Source organism: Tachysurus vachellii, chromosome 13 (assembly GCF_030014155.1).
Source record: "Tachysurus vachellii isolate PV-2020 chromosome 13, HZAU_Pvac_v1, whole genome shotgun sequence".
Taxonomy (NCBI): domain Eukaryota; kingdom Metazoa; phylum Chordata; class Actinopteri; order Siluriformes; family Bagridae; genus Tachysurus; species Tachysurus vachellii.
In genome coordinates this window covers 12,003,728-12,021,379 of record NC_083472.1, presented here as the reverse complement: position 1 = coordinate 12,021,379, position 17,652 = coordinate 12,003,728, and the positions used below count along the sequence as shown (strand labels likewise).

At 40.9% G+C, this 17,652-nt stretch overlaps 1 protein-coding gene across 1 annotated transcript; it reads left to right on the top strand.

Annotated features, from left to right (window-relative positions):
* Nucleotides 1–569: 569 nt before the first annotated feature.
* npas4a (neuronal PAS domain protein 4a) lies at nucleotides 570–6,214 on the top strand. The gene is made up of 8 exons (XM_060885295.1): nucleotides 570–995; nucleotides 1,393–1,556; nucleotides 1,683–1,785; nucleotides 1,876–2,176; nucleotides 2,283–2,392; nucleotides 2,592–2,727; nucleotides 2,831–4,593; nucleotides 4,710–6,214. Exons 1-8 carry the CDS (start codon nucleotides 821–823, stop codon nucleotides 4,736–4,738), a joined length of 2,781 nt encoding a protein of 926 aa, XP_060741278.1. The 5' UTR covers nucleotides 570–820; the 3' UTR covers nucleotides 4,739–6,214.
* Nucleotides 6,215–17,652: the final 11,438 nt, after the last annotated feature.

Sequence of the window (17,652 nt, the reverse complement as noted above, 5' to 3'; positions counted from 1 at the left end):
AACAACACGTTATGCTAGGTATCCGTGAGCCTCATGTCTTCGAACATCTATGTGAGCATGCAAAGATGACAAATAGCATAAGATCAGATTAATATTCAGCATCATAACTGAACTTTATAGTTAGTTATAGTAACAGAGATACGTGAGAAATTATTCGTTGCAGTTCATTTAGAAAACCCCCCTTCGTCTCCTCCCTCCTCCCTTCACACAGGAGCCCGGTGACTTCGACTACGTTTTACACTCTGACTCCACCCACCTCTCGGTTTTGTCCAAATCAGGCTTTTTGCGTCGCCGGGGCTCCCGATTTCAAGCCTACGTCATCATCAGGGAGAGGGGATGCTGACGTCGGAGCGGAGTCAGAGTCAAGAGTAGAAGAGTTGGGAGGGGTGAGAGGAGAGAGTTTCAGCCTTGTGAGCACTGATATGAGGCACATCAAATCACCTAAAGCAACCCCCCTTCCCCTTTCTCCTTCTTACGTCGATGTTGGCGCGTTGGGAGCCCCCCTACACCAGCCTATATAAGTACCCGGCAGTCATAGTAACTCCACCAGATTTACGGGCTCCCGATATCTGGGCGAGATACGGCTTTTTCAGCAGCCAAACCAAACAAGACTCCGAACCGGAGGAAGTATCCAGCCAGCCTCCGGTCCGCAGGCGCTTTGGCGGAACCGAAGAGGAAAAGCCGGACATGTGAGCATACCAAGACAGAGTTAGACTGACCGCATTCAGGGAAAGACAGTCGGGGCTTTCCTCCAGTCACGCTGCAATTAAAAATACATTGCCAGATAACAGTTTAGCTTCCCCTCCGAACATCGATCACGATGTACCGTTCCACTAAAGGAGCCTCAAAAGCTCGGAGAGACCAGATAAACACAGAGATAAGGAACCTGAGGGACTTGTTGCCTATCTCCGATGCGGACAAGGCACGGCTCTCCTATCTACACATCATGTCCCTTGCGTGCATATACACGAGAAAATCTGTCTTCTTCTGCCAAGGTAAATGATGTTTTATTTTCTAATATATGGTACATAATTTTGGTATTCTTAAGTGAACTATTGGTAGCGGCGTGTGTAAAGCATTCGATTAGAGGCCGATTTTGAGCTGTAATATTTTTGCCTATGCGCAATATGTGAGTTATTTCAACAAGTGGATCTTATTGAACATGTTTTCAATGATGACCTGGAATATATATTCCAAAATATCGCACACTGTTTGAAGAAAAAAAATGCAAAAAATGCGAATCTATCAAGAGAACCATGTGTTCTAGTGGTTGCGAGACGCTATCCGTGGTGCTAAATCAGGGTTGCTGTCCGTGGTACTAAAGAACGGTGACTGTGCTTATGTCTGGAGACTATATGAATAATTCACTAATTCTCTGTACGTTTCTTGCAGAGGCAGCTGCAACAGGCAGTGCTGAGGAAAGTGCAGAATTCCTCTCATTTCATGAGCTTTCTGAGCTAGTGCAATCAATGCCAGGTTTTCTGCTGCTACTGACTGCAGAAGGAAAGCTACTTTACCTGACAGACAGTGTCTCTGAGCACCTTGGACACTCAATGGTGAGTCTGAATATACACATTTTATTAATACAGTACCACTAATTTCTATTATACAATTTATCTGTTGAAGTATGAGGTGTTGGGTGAGCACAATTTGTTTATGGTACATTCTGAATACATTTTCAGGTAGATTTGGTTGCCCAAGGGGACAGTGTGTATGATATAATAGACCCTACAGATCATGCTATTATGAGGAGTAACCTGGTGCCTCCAACTTCCACTGATACTGGTAAGGCACGTTTCTCAATGTCTATGTGTGCAGTGTCATTCATGTATGCAGGAAAATAGATTGTTAATTGTCCCCACTTTTATGATTTAGATCGATTGTTCCGCTGCCGTTTCAACACCTCCAAGTCAGTGCGAAGACAGAGTGCTGGCAATAAGCTTGTTTTGATTCGAGCTTGCTGCTTGCAACCAGGTTCTGACCAATCCCTGCCAGGATCCTACTGGACTTCCAATCCGGTATGGGTGTGCTTTTGTGCACCTCTGGAACCCCACCCACCCCGACCCAGCACCTCCACTGAACAACCTTTGACTCCATCATTGGAGAGCAGTTTTCTCCTGGCGTGTTTTCACTCACAGCACAGTCGTGACATGAGACTGCAGGATGCACATGATAGGTAAGTTCAGATGCCCTCTAAATAAGCAATTATTATTGGTATAATTTAACTAGAATATGCTAGATATATTATAGATTTTCACTAGTAGTGTCTTTATTCTTCACAGTGTCAGTGTTTATCTGGGTATGGATGTGGAGACTCTACGTTCTCGTTCCTGGTACAGTCTACTCCATCCACAGGACCTTACACATGCTTCAGCTCAGCATCGCAGCCTGTGTGAGTGTCAGATTGAGTTGTTTCAATAGTTGTTTCTATCTCATGATTGGGAAAGCCTTTAAATTATAAAAAACTATCCATAGTACATAATTGTAGTAGAGAAGCACTTCCAAACACCCACAGAGAAGATGCATGACTCAAAATATCATACTGGGTGGAATGTTTTGACTCATCTATTTACTCTTTTCTTTCCACACAGTGAGAGAAGGAGGAGAAGGTAGAGCTGAAATGGTGGTTCGTGTGGAGGCAGGGGATTTTTCATGGGTCTGGCTTTACATGGTCCTGCAGCTGGAGACTGGAGAGAACCCTATCAGCAGCAACAATTATGTCATAAGGTAAAGCTCAAGCCTCATACATCTAATAGTAGACAAAGTGAGAACATCTACTAAAATTCACTGTGAATATCATTAACACACTACTTTATTTTCTATGCTCTAGTGAATCAGAGGCCTGGGCAGTGAGGCAACAACTGAGCTCTGAAGAGACCCAGCTCTCTGTGGTGCTGAGCACCAGCACCTCCCAACAAGACACCCTCAGCTTGCAGAGTCCTGAAACTCTATCCAGTCCTGATCAAGTGTTCACACCTGGGAGCAGTGGTCTGTCGGGTCAATCATTTGACTTCAGCATGGCAGTGTGCAGCACAGGCTCTACAGAGGAACAAGGTGCAAGCTCTTCTATTGAACCGATGCCACTGGAAAGTGATCCACGCTCTAGCCTTTCCTCTTTGGAGGAAGAAACTTTGTTCCAGCAGCCACACAGTGAATCAATCGACAGGCCTTCAGCTGCTTCATCCCCTGAAACAGTTGCCACTGTGTCAGATTTGGACTTTCTCACTCAGAACATTCTCCTGCCTCCTGCATTTCAAGTAGATCCTCCACTACCTGTTCTACCCCTTCCTTTACCCCCTGTGCCTACTTCCCAGGCCCAGCAGACTAAGGAGTTTGTGTGTACCCCTCCATATACACCTCAACTAGGGAGCAGCAGCTTTCCCTTTGGAGAACCTCTATTCAGTTTTGATCCCACTGGTGCCACCACACCTCCACCACTTCCATCAACTGCAACAGTCACAACTACAGTAGCGCCCACTCTTTCTCCATCTGCTCCCTCAAACCCTCAGGGTAGTCCTGCTCCTCCAACCACCACACTTTCCAGCATGGTGCCACTCACCCTGCCAGCTTTGTCTACAGAAATTCTCTTTCCTTCAGAGCCATGCAGTGGCTCACTCTATGAGAAGCTTCCTCCAACCCCAGACAGTCCAGGTGATGGGGACTGCACTGTTATGAGTTTGCCTGAAGTTCGCGGCCCACTGTATGTTGATGTCCCCTATGGGCCACTCCCCTACCCACCTGAAGGCCTGCTCACACCTGAAACCTCCCCTGGAAAACAACCAAGCCTGTCTTTCTTCTCACTTGAGCAGGAGAGGGAAAAAGAAAGAACTGAGATCTCACTTTTAGCCCAACACATAAGCACACTAGCTGAGGGCTTCTACCTGGATCCTCTTTTCTCTAAGCTGTTACCCTCTCCTATCTCCCCTCGGCCTTTTTCTCCCTCGCTTGACTCAGAAGGACCTGAGACCATTTCTATGCTGGGTGAATTCTACCCTGTCAAATCCTGGAGAGGTCTGGACCTGCCCATCTTCCCAGATGATGACTCTCTGTTTGAAGAGAGTGTCTTAGAGACCATCTTCCAAGATCTCTCCTCACCATCAAACTCTTCCACCACTTCCTCTCCCTCCAGTCCTCCCTCCTCACCACCAACTCCTGAGTGCTGGCATCCACCCCTGCACTTTGACAGGGTCTCTGCTATGAGTGCCGGCCACTTCTGTAGCGTCCAATCGGCGCGCTCTAACCATGCGGCCGGGTGCGGGGCCACACTGTCACCAGTCAACAAGGGTGACAAAGTGGATAGGAAGGCGGCAGGTGAAGTTGCCATGGAGACAGAGGGTGTGTCATCACCACTGTCAACCAGTATCCCGGCATCTCCACCACTACAGCTGACAGCGTCACCTGTCACGCCGGTGCCTGTCGACTCACCTGTCAGCCCCGCATCGCCTGGTCTGCCCTGCGCCCAGTCCCTCCTCGAGGAGCTGGCCGCCTTGGAACCCATGTTTGGGGCAGGTGCCTCGATCGCCCCTGGCCTGGGGCAACAACCTGAGTTGTATCAACTCCAAAGTCACCTGCCACAACAGTGCTTCCACAAAGGTAAGAGTTAATTTTCTGTTAACAATTTTCCGTAACTCAATACCTACAGCAATAGAATGAGACTGAACAAAGTATTTAATAACCTGTTTTAATTCTTCTTCCTCATTATCTTTCAGATGAGAGTGGAAGTGATCCTCCGTTCTAAAATAAGTCTGTGACTTACTTCATTAAGTATGGCATATTGTCATATTTCATGGAGCTACTTTTACTAAAAAGTGAAGATTATTTAATTGTATAATTATATACATAATGTATATAAGGATAAAAAGACTTCCTCATATTGCTCATATGAGAACAGAAGAGTCAGTCATATTTTGTTCATGTATTTCTCCATGAATTTATATGTCAGGAATGGTGCACCATCTCAGCAAGGATGCAATACACTAGCTGTGTTGACCAAGTTGTGAAAGCACTTGGAGGTCAGTTTTTGTCTCTGCTTTACTGTAACATGAGCTTTTATCAGAGATTAAGATCTCTTACTTTGCAAGCTCGGCTCAACATACAGACTTGCATTTGTATTCACTCGTAGTGAAAATACTCTGAAGTTGTGATCTCTGAAGATGTGAACATAAAATCTTACTTTCATATCTCAGATACAAAAAACAATCAGTATAAAGCTCAACACTTATAAGGTCAGCGTCACAAACACAAAGCCCAATGTACAGAAAATGTACCTAGCCATTTATTATCATAAATAGAAATTTCTATAGAAATCTTTAATATTTATATTTATATTTAATATTTCAATATTAAGATTAGGATTTCAATGCCAATTGCACTACGAAATAAGAACTCCATGCAACACTGAGCTTTGGGTTTGTGGTTGCTATGTTCTTTTTATAAATCTGTGTATCAATGTGGTGTACAAATGTTTCTGTAAACATATATAAGCCAGTGTGCAAGAGAGGTCAAGTTTCCAGCACTCTTTAATCAGTTCATTGGACACCCTTTGGATAAGGAGCTGACAGAAGCTGACACTGAGAACAACAGAAGATGACTGCATTCCACTGGACTGATGCTTTGGCAAGTGTTAAATGGCTCCGTAGTCATGTTCATGGGCAGACACAAATTCACTGGACTTTTGCAGCATCAATATTTGTAATGCTTGCAATCTGTTGTTGCTCTTGTATGCTTTGCACAACCAAGACTTGCTCTACCTAGTGAGGCAGCATATTTATACAGTGAATATTACATTATCATTGTAACTTTACTGTGTGCGGTGTAGACTGGTAAACATGACCGCATGAATGAACAATTCTTCTTTTTTGAGAGGCGTTAAAAAAACTAACAAAAACAATGTGAACATTTGTTTTAAAAATTGAGTGGACAATAGGGTGGGGGTACTATTTCTATTCAGTTAATAGTCGACATGGGATGAGAATGGTTCAATTCCCATGGTGTTGACATGCTAACGTAGAGTTGTCTACGGTCAAGTAAAGGATTGATTCCTACGTTCTACCTATTTACATGCTAAGTTAAAAAAAATTATTATACCGTATGTGTGCTGTTATACAGAATGAATGTTTGGTGTACATGCCTCTAGACAGGCATGTGCTGAGGTTTTAAGTACGGTAATAGGATGTATACATTTGTAAATTTGTACAAACAACAGATCTGTAAATAACCAGAGACCTTTGTATTGTATATTATGAAAAGATACTTGACATATGCTATATATGAAGAATGGACATTGTGGATCAGTGTTCTTTATGTGTCGCTGATAAGTGTATTTGGCTGTCAAAATCAAATGCATTTATATTAAAGTGCACTTAAATCTACCCATGTCTTCTGTGACATTGTCTTTAGTGTTTGCAACTTTGAGCTTTTCATTCTAAGCCTATTCTCTTTGCTTGCTCACAATCATCTGCCCATCACTCCCATTCTCTCTACCATTCCATAGCATCCCCTCCCTTGCAGTACACTCTCTTTCTTCCTTACCCTGGAGCATGGACTGCTCAGCAACAGCACTGACGCACACTCATGATGAGACACTATCTGACTCAACGTGACGCACACGCTTGACACAGAGGCTCTCGCACATAGAGAGCCACTTCCCACTTTGACGCAGACGTGCACTGAATGGTTCTCAAAATCCCTCCCCTCTCCTACTTGCCTGGCAGTATACAACGTACCTGCTATGCATACGTCACACAACAGTCCTGTAAGATTCCATATATGGGCTTTCCTGCTTAGAGGTACCAATTTTAGCTCCCTCCTCCCCTTTCTCACAGAATCCTTCCCAATATGGAGAGAGAGATAGCATGAGGGAGAAAAACAGAGGACAATGCATTGGTATGCTAGCCATATTACATATGCACTTAGGTACTGGTAAGTGTGTTTAGGCATCTGATATTAATTCAAAACCAATAACCTAACATAGAATCCTCACATATTCCTTCCTATCTGTCTTATAATGTTTGCCATTTTACTCCTCTTTCTTTCTGTCTTTCTCATTTATATGTGTATATATACATTGCAGAAGTTAACAAGGGCCATATTTTCAATATGAAATTGATATACAAGGTAGAACATCTTGATCCAGTACCAGTTATGCATAGACATAAGCTGATGAAAGACCAAGCACAATGGCACAGAAACTTGACTGGCTCTCCTATGCCACACTGTGGCAGAAATAGTACACTCTCTTGATATCACAGAAAAAACAAAGAAACAATCAGCCTGTTACAGATTATTAATCATCAGACTAAACACTATGTTTAATACTGTAGTCACTATGTTAGTAAGTAGTATGCCCACATTTTATCTTAAAAATCAGTGAACAGTTGAACAGATTGTGTCCTGTTATAGTTAGAACAAATTGAAACGTCATACACTTGAGATCATGTCAGGGTTTCAGGAAAAATTAGTAATAAAATATAATGACAAATATAATGATGTTAACATGCACCACTGACTCATTCATTTTCAATCACAATCTCCATTGGATCTTACATGACAGTCTAGCATGAACATTGTCGCCAACAGAGCTCAGTAGAGGATTTGCTCTGTAAGGCATTTAAAAATGTTCAGTCTAATTTAGTTAATGTCGGTCCAGTGCTATGCTTCATTGCAATGAGACAAGGAAAGGATATAACTGATCATTTGGTCAGCCCACCCAAGATAATATGTATAATTTTATGACCATAAAACAAGAAAAGGAAAACATTTTCTGAAACTTTTCACCCTGGCTTTGTGTGTAGAAAACGCAAATTCATGGTGTGCGGAATGTCATGGTGTGCGGTGAAACTGTGAGAACCTAGTCAAAGTCATCCTGTCTGGTCTGATCCCACAAAAGAGCTATTGTAGCATAAATTGTAAAAAGTTGTCAGACTACACAGTGTACACAATAGTGCCTATATGATAAAAGTGCCTACAATGAGCATGTGAGAGTAAGAACTGGACCATGAAGCAATGTAAGATAGTGGTCTGGTTTGATTAATAAAACTGCACACTGCAAAAATCGTTCAGGAATGGTTTGAGGAACATGACAGAGAGTCGAGGTATTGACTTGGTCTCAGCCCAATCGAGCAGCTATGGGATGTGCTGGACAAACAAATTCTGATCCTTGGAGGCTTCACCTCACAAATTACAGAACTTAAAAGATCTACTGCTAATGTCTTGGTTTCAGTCTATAAAAACATTTTGTCTTCCAAATTACAGAGAAATTCACACATTTTCTGGATCTAATAGGGAGGAAATTCATTATGCAGCTAGTAAACGGTAAAAAAAAACACACACACACACACACAACATATGACTTCCTCAGGGGAAAAATGAAATAGTTTTAGACTGGCCAAATGCTGTGCTACAAAAATCATCACGAAAGAAAAATGCAACAGTTATTGGAAGCAATGGACATGCACCTACATATGGAATGTTCTTTACTTCCATTTAGAATTCCAAGTTCTGCCCATAAATGTGTCATGTTCTAGGTTATGTCATTGGCACTGGCCTTCCAATTTCTATTGTTTTGGAGAGGAGTGTTTGTGTCAGTGGTGTAGTCGGGGCCATACGCACTTATACGCAGTATGCTTACTTTTTCCCCAGGACTGTTTGCGTATAACGACTTCTATGGCTTAATATTAGCGTATACCCTCGGTATACCCACTTGTTTTGCTGCTTAAAACGTCCATAATGTACCCTCGTCTTTTCTTCCCCTTTAACTGCATCGCATTTTTTAACTCGCAAAACCTCGTTGTAATTGGTTCATTTTTATGTGATTTCCGCCCCTTTCCCCGCCCCCGACAGCTGCCGTGTACCGACTTCACCGAGCGTTTACAGGGAGGAGAGTTTACTTCATCAACAGAAGCCGGTGTCATACTGAAGTAGACTTAAGTAAAGTTGGCCGCATATTCACAGATACGAGTTCCCCGAGTCAATAACTCCTGAGCTAAACTCTCTTATTACACAAATAACACCTCTTTTCTATCGTAGTAATGTAGAGAGGCAGCTACAACACGATTGTCCTCAAAATCATCCTTCCTCCGCGGTGGACAAAATACACAAGTCTCTATGTGCAGACGACTGAGAGACAGATTCCAAGGGGCCGTCTGCAAAGTGCAAAACCCGAAAAGCGAATACTACAAAACACGTCAATACACCACTCACACCACTTCAGCTCACACACCACTGATGTCCTGGTAGTTATACTACATACTACACAGTACATACTACTATTTTGAGAAACCTTGCTTTTTGATTATTTTTATTGTTTGCATTATAAACAATATACAACAATATACATTTCACTGTGATGTAAACTTCAATGTGTAAATCAATGCTTTTGTCAAACATATGTAATCCTGCTGCTTATATAAGAGCTATTACAGATATTGTTATACTCTATGGTCTCTGTACTTGCTTTAGCTCAGTGCACAATGCACAATACCGAGGGATATGTCCGCTCGGTATTTGTGCTTCTGTCATCCCAAGGCATTTTATGCAGGAACCATTTTGTGCAGGTTCCACACTGAATCTAGGGGTGAAATATGTAAATTATATCTATAAAAATATTTGCTTTAGGAATCCTGTAATGCATAAACATTTTGAAATATTTAATTACTTTAAATTTATCCATACACTCCCTGACAAAAGTCTTGTCGCCTATCCAAGTTGTAGGAACAACAGATAATAACTTGACTTCTAGTTGATCATTTGGAATCAGAAGTGGCATATATGAAAGGCAAAGGCCTCTAGATTAAGCTTATTTTACCAAAATAAAATCTTATTTTTAAGATTTTTTTTACACACGTACACATATGTGTTTAATTGTATACTGTACTTTATACAGAGCAGACACTGTGCACAGGGCATTGTGCATGTTTTTCTTAATTCTTAAATGATTGTTTGTCATCGTTATTAAAAAGAAATATTTTTATTGCTATACTAAAATTATACCCCATTTTAGCTTGCAGCAGCAGTGCAATCCCAGCTTCATAATAACTCTTAGCAGCATGTCCAGAGACTGGTCTTTCAAAAACTTTAATTTAAAACATTGTACATATTGGATTTTGATATTGTCAACTGTAATCTTGATTGGTTTCTTGACTCTGTATATTACAATTTTTTTTTTTTTTTTACTACTAATAATACTACTTTACTACCAATAATAATCTGAAACCAAACCTCTTTTTCAAACAGCACTGTTTTTTTAATCTATATTTTTTTCCCCACTGAGCAGCTTGCAGCATTAACAATACTTGATAACTGCTATGTAGCTCACCAACTGCTTAGAAATAGAATCCACCAAATATGACTTCTCGCAATACTGTACTTCCTTCTACAAGGAAAGGCTTGAAGCTCTCTTCGTCACATGACCCTTGGAAATTCCACATCATCATCTCTTCTCTGCTCAATCCCCGGCTCCACCTTCTTCATCCTCCCTGACTGCAGAAAGCTTTGCTTCTTTCTACCAGGAGAAGATTGAGGAAATTTGCCGGACCTTCACTTCAGCCCCGACTGCACTTACTGTACATCTCACAGTATGGATTCCCCAACTACTTCATTGTCGCATTTCTCAACTGTAGCAGCAGAAGAGATTTTACAACTCATCCAGTCTTGCAATCCTACCACCTGCCCATTGCATCCACTCCCTTCCAACTCTATATTGACAAAATTGCATCACACAGTTGCTACATATTTTTCAGGTTCACTTTCATTCTGTAAATCTCCAGTGCTTACCACATCCTAAAGTGATCTAATAGATTTAGATACAGATACATGTTCATGAAACCAGTTTAGGATCACTTTTACTTTGTGACATGGTGCCTTATCACGCTGGGAGTAACCAGTCATCCATCCATCCATCCATCCATCCATCTTCTACCGCTTATCCGGGGCCGGGTCGCGGGGGCAGCAGTCTGAGCAGGGACACCCAGACTTCCCTCTCCCCAGACACTTCCTCCAGCTCCTCCGGGGGAATACCGAGGCGTTCCCAGGCCAGCCGAGAGACATAGTCCCTCCAGCGTGTCCTAGGTCTTCCCCGGGGCCTCTTCCCGGTTGGACATGCCCGGAACACCTCCCCAGGGAGGCGTCCAGGAGGCATCCGGAACAGATGCCCGAGCCACCTCAGCTGACTCCTCTCGATGTGGAGGAGCAGCGGCTCTACTCTGAGCTCCTCCCGAGTGACCGAGCTCCTCACCCTATCTCTAAGGGAGCGCCCAGCCACCCTGCGGAGGAAACTCATTTCGGCCGCCTGTATCCGGGATCTTGTCCTTTCGGTCATGACCCAAAGCTCATGACCATAGGTAAGGGTAGGAACGTAGATTGACTGGTAAATAGAGAGCTTTGCCTTGCGGCTCAGCTCTTTCTTCACCACAACAGACCGGTATATCGACCGCATCACTGCAGAAGATACACCGATCCGCCTGTCGATCTCCCGCTCCATCCTTCCCTCACTCGTGAACAAGACCCCAAGATACTTAAACTCCTCCACTTGAGGCAGGAGCTTTCCACCAACCCGAAGGGGACAAGCCACCCTTTTCCGGCTGAGAACCATGGCCTCGGACTTGGAGGTGCTGATTCTCATCCCTGCCGCTTCACACTCGGCTGCAAACCGTCCCAGTGCACGCTGAAGGTCCTGATTTGAAGAAGCCAACAGGACAACATCATCTGCAAAAAGCAGAGACGAAATCCCGTGGTCCCCAAACCGGACTCCCTCCGGCCCCTGACTGCGCCTAGAAATCCTGTCCAGTAACCAGTCAAAGATATGTAAATTGTAGATATGAATGGATGCAGACGGTCAGCGTCAACACTCAAATAGTCTGTGGCAACCAAGTGATAAATAACTGTAATTAACTGGTCTAAATGTGCCAAGAAAACATTCCCCACACCATCTCCACCAACCTGAACTACTGACACAATTCAGGTTGGGTCCATGGATTGCTGGTGCCAAATTCTGACCCTGCTATCAATTTCAAGATTGATCAGATCAGGCTACAGTCTACAACTGTCTAGTTTTAGACTGATGAGTCTCTCAGCTTTATGTTCATGTCTAACATAAGTGGAACCCAATGTTTTCCTCGGCTGTTATATCTCATCTACTCTCAATTTCTGCTCCTCATAATTGTACAGAGTGGTTTTCTGAGTTATTCTATCCTTTCAATTAGCTTGAACCGGTCTGGCCATTCTCTGTTCACCTCTTTTATCAACAAAGGGTTTCAAATCCACAGAACTGTGGCACACTGAATATTTTATTACAACATTCTCTGGAATATTTTGTATGTGAAAATCACAGGGAATCAGCAGTTATAGGAATACTCAAATCATACCACAAAATTCTTCATTCGTTTGGTTGATATGAACATTAATCCAAGCTGCTGACATGTGTCTCCATGATTTTATGCATTGCACTGCTGATGATTGGCTGATTATATATTTGAAAGTGTAAGGTGATAATGATAATAGGTATACAGCTGTTCTTAATAAAGTGGTGTGTGTGTGTGTGTGTGTGTGTGTGTGTGTGTGTGTGTGTGTGTGTGCGTGTGTGTGGTTGTGTTGCTTAAGATTTAGGTCTTGGATTAGATATAAACGTAATACACGTATTTCTTTTTGCCCTTTATTGGTCTAGATGTTACACAATAGAATGGACAGTTTCCCACTCAAATATATTTTTTCACCACTAGAGGTCTGTAAAGGATATTTGAAGAGAGCACAGTTGACTGGACAACTTCATAATGTTTTATATCAAAGTAGGTATTAGTATTACCGTAAATGCGCAGTGCAAAAAGCACGCTACATTTTGCTTTCATTAGAGCCATCTCTCTAATATTCAGCCCCATCTTTGAATAGTCTTTGAATAGTGTTGCAAAATCACATAAGTGTATTACATTAGATGCAACCAAGTCTTTCTCTGAGTAACGTAGCAAAATGAAAAACTGAAAAGGTTGTAAATAATCTCTAAACTGTATATGCACCATATTTATAGCTATACCTCATAAACCTAATTAGAGAAACTAGAATCTAACCAGCTGTGAAATTACAGTCACTTTCAACAAATTGCCAGTACTCACATAACTTAAATGAACCAATAGGAAGAGTAGAATAACTTACAAAGGTCACTCTTATTCTCTGTTCTTTTATGACAATGTCGAAGACAAGAGAGGTGTCTGAGACAGTTAGAAAAATTATAATTACAAAACATAAAAATTCAATAGGGTACAAAGCCATCTCCAGTCTCTCTGGAACCCCTGTTTCCATAAATTGCAATATTAAGAAGTTTATAGCTCATGAAACTATCAAGGACTTTCCAGGACTTTTCTGGTAATAGAAAAACTGACCAAAGTCTTGCAAATGCTGGAGCAAACTTTTGAAAAATAAAATAAAATAATAATAAATAAATAAATAAATAAATAAATAAATAAACCAACCAAGCATATAAAAAATAAATTAAAATAAAATATATATATATATATATATATTTAATTTATGTTAGTTTAAACACCTACCATAAGCTGCACACTAAACCATGAAGAGCTTCATGGACAAAAATCAAGGTAAACCCCACTATTGACAGACAAAAGTAAAAAGAACTCTATGGCAAATGCAGACTCTGCTGCCTGGATACTGGAGGCCTTGAACAAGCTGAAGGAATCATGCACTTAGAGTATTATCAGGGCCAGAAATGTGCTACCCACTATTAGAAAACTGGGTTGATGGGCTGCATCACAGAGTAATTCTGTAAAATGGGAAAAGACTGAAAGGGTACAAGTACTTTATATATTTACTTTATAAACTGTATATGCACACAATGCACACATACACACACACAATACTTCATCAGTTGGATTAAAGAAACTGGACTCTCACTGTATATGAAATTATACTCACAGTCAGTGAATTGCCAAGTGCCTTTAGTACTGTCCAGACTGTGAGCTGAAGATCATTTCTGGTGTATAATTTTAGACATAGGCTCCAATGATGACCACAATTGTTTATGTACTTTCCCATCCATCCAGAAAGAACAACTATGCATCTGACAGAATGTTGCCCCTGATGAAAGCACATTCACATTAACAATAAATAAGGTGGATAAAAGCTCAAAATGTTACCTAAATGAATTTTGAGTTCTACAGCACATTCACTATGGGTGTAAATGTTTTGTTTCACCATGAGATCTAGCCACATAAATTGGGTTTTATTAGAGATTCAACCAATATAGTAAATCTCATGTGGTTATTTTGATGAAAGCATTCCTAAGAGTTCAGTGAGGTAAGTGGCCCACTGTGTTGTGCAGTGGCCCCTTGAAAAAGACAAAAGGATTTCATTAGGCAAAGGTCTCTTTTGATGTTTGTGACAGCGACTGGCACAGTCATCATAGTCAAGCCATTTACTGTGGTCAGAGAATGGGTAGTCACAAGTCAAAGGAGGAATTTTAGTGCATCTGATACATCACAACACATTCACAGTGTTTTATCATATGCTCTTTGAAAATCAGATAAAAAGAGCAGACAAAATAATGTCCACAGTGAGCTTGATAATACATTTACATGCACTATTCAGATAATTAGAAAGAAGGGGTACATTTTGATAGACCTATAGATCAGTATCTCTTAGGTTTGAACTATTAGGATTGTGCAGAGCATTATATCACAAGGTCTCAGTGGCATTATAACAATGATGCGAGATAAAATACAAACATACACAATGTTTTTTTGTTGTATTGGTTTGATGCCATGTTCTGACTGAATACCAAATATTACAAATAAAAAAGCAGTAATGCTTCAAACCGAAAAAGAAAAATTATTATTCCGCCCTTCTTTGTAATTTGTACATTGATTGGACCTTGTGTGCTTAGTCTATCAACTTTTATTTTTCTCGCCCAAAGGCATGAGAGAGAAAATAATCAAATCTGAAACTAAATTTCATGTATGGCGTGCCTAATCACTCTGACGGTGTCTTTGACATGGCTATCGCTGATAGGCTGAATTAACCCACTCTCTGCGTGAGAAAGAATAAGCCCAGCATTACTTGTTCATACCATGATGTGCATTTTTCTCAGGGCTATAAGTGGTTCCACAAAAATCCAAAAAATTCCAAAATGTCAAAAATGCCTTTAGAGACCAGGTTCAGTTTAGCACTTCACATAATGCTCTTGAAGTTGCATGGTGTATAGAGACACCCTACTAACTTCAGAATGTCTGTGACAATTTATTAGAAACAACATCCTTTGTACTGTCATGCATTGCAATGACCACCACATGGGTGTCCATGTATCTCTGTGGCACCCCACTGTCACCACAGTTCTCACCTAGTCAGTGACAGAGACACTTTAGCTGTGTCTGAATATCCCTACTACTCAAAAACTGGACTCTCAGTATTCATAAAACACTGGGTGAGAAACATCCAGAAAACTTACTGCTACTGCCAAGATTTTGCAGTATGGAAACAATGGGAAAGTGGAAAAGCTGAGTGCTCTAGCTGTAGATGCTATAGTTATAGCTTAATCATTGTTTCTTGTAGTTAAATCATACTTGTTTAAAAACACCCAAGTACATTGTTAACTTGCTGAATGTTTAATCAAGTTTTTTCAGTTTATCTGACATTGAAGGTCACATGACAAGGCAGATGTATGCATGTTTTTCCAAGTTGTATTATTAGTACTGTACACACATATACTGTACTGATCAGTAGGTACTGTCACAGTACACAATTTTGGACACACTTTATATCTGGTGGGTCATTGGTCCCAGAAGGACCCCTTTTATGAGAAAAGCCTTACGTCAGTGATATTTGGGGGTTAGCCACAGCCTGATAACCCACTTCCTTACTCCTAACAGGCCCCAGGAGGACTACTGTTGCAATCTGTTAACAATCCTAGCAATCTCAGCAGGAGCTGGTGCTGCACATAGGTGACAGGGTAGCTAACACTGTTAAAAAAATTTCTTTGGTTTGCTTTAGAATTAGGGAATACGTCCCTCCACATTCAAACAAGGCCAATGTGTAATGTAAGAGAGAATAGCATTGTCCCAGTAAACCTGCTTCTTCATAAGCCACATGGTTGCCAGTTATCCAACTATAGCACGTTCCGTATGCTTCTGACCAGCAGAGGTAACAATGCCACCTGTCATCCATCTCAGGAAAACCTTTGATGGTCAAGAAAGGCCAATGTAAAGAACAAATATGTATATTCTCACTGCACTTTGTGGTTACAACTGCTGAAATGTTTGATATGTTCTGTTCATTGGTTCAGCTCCATAGATTTGAAGGACAGTTGAATCAGTATTGATGGATGCACAAAGGCAGACTTGCAATTGGATCATGGGGCCCCAATAAGTGCAGCTAATAGATTTTGGCCAAGATTGTCACAGCTTCTCGCTTGAAATACAAAACCCAATCTAACAGACTGTATACCATTATTGTAGATCAACAAGGAGTATCTTTTTATAGTTAAAGTATGTCTTTGTATATAGTAATACTATATCTACAAGTAAGCTAAAACTATGTCTAAAACTACACTTTGCGTGGTCTTTTATTAAATAAAAGTCATTGGTCCGTCAGTCCAATCCACAAAAACCATATATAAGTACTTGGACAAATATTCCTTGAAAACCCATATACTTATGTTTTAAATATAAGCTCTTGTGTATGGAATCAATGGCTGGCAAAGAATAGCTACATTTCATCACAATGGAAAAAATTTCTCACACATCAGGTGATATGCCACTTTATATTACGTTTGTGAAATTCATATATACAGTGCTAAGTACTGTGTATTGTGCCTGACTAGTGCAGTGCCACCCTGTGGCAAGTCACGTAATCACATCAATTTCTATCTCTATAATTGACTCTGTTTGTTCTGGTGAAATTGAAAATGCCCAATGGGAGCTCATAAGACTCTGGATATTGCATGTCAGTAACACTGCACTTCAAGTTCATAGTACCTTTTGGCCAGGAAGGAACATTCTGTATATAAAATTATGTGAAGGAAAAAAAAATCTGTCCTGTGGTAAAAATTTCTATGTGCTAAAGTAATGTAGTTTTCTCAATACATAATATATATTCTCCCTAGAAGACTCCCTTGGTTCTGGGTCTACTAGCCCTCTTAGAGAGATTAGTTACTGCAAGCCAATACAATTATTCTGACTGAACACCTTTATAGTATAATAAATAATTTCTATCCTGGGTCGGTTTAGGTATGTTTGCGATTGCTTGAAATTTTGTGCTATATCCGGTTAGGTTGCTATTACAGTATCCTTGTGAAGAGAACATCATTACTATTTGTATCATTTGATAGTGTGATACATTATTATATACATACATTATGATGATTTCTTTATCTACATGGAAGAAGTATGACACAAACCTAGAAGGACAGCTGGCTTAACAGGTGTTTGCACTCACCCAAAGAGCTTTTGCCTATATCTTCACAGGAATGCAGGGATATTGAGTATATTTGTTTGTTCTGTCAGTCTCAAAATGGGGAACTTGAGTGAATCCAGCAACCTCAATCTTCTTGGAATCACAGGGAGACCACCATTATGTACTGCCCAGGGCAGACAAATATTTCTGGCCTTAACTTGCTTCTGATGGACACCTACTCTTGCACTGCTGAACTGTGTG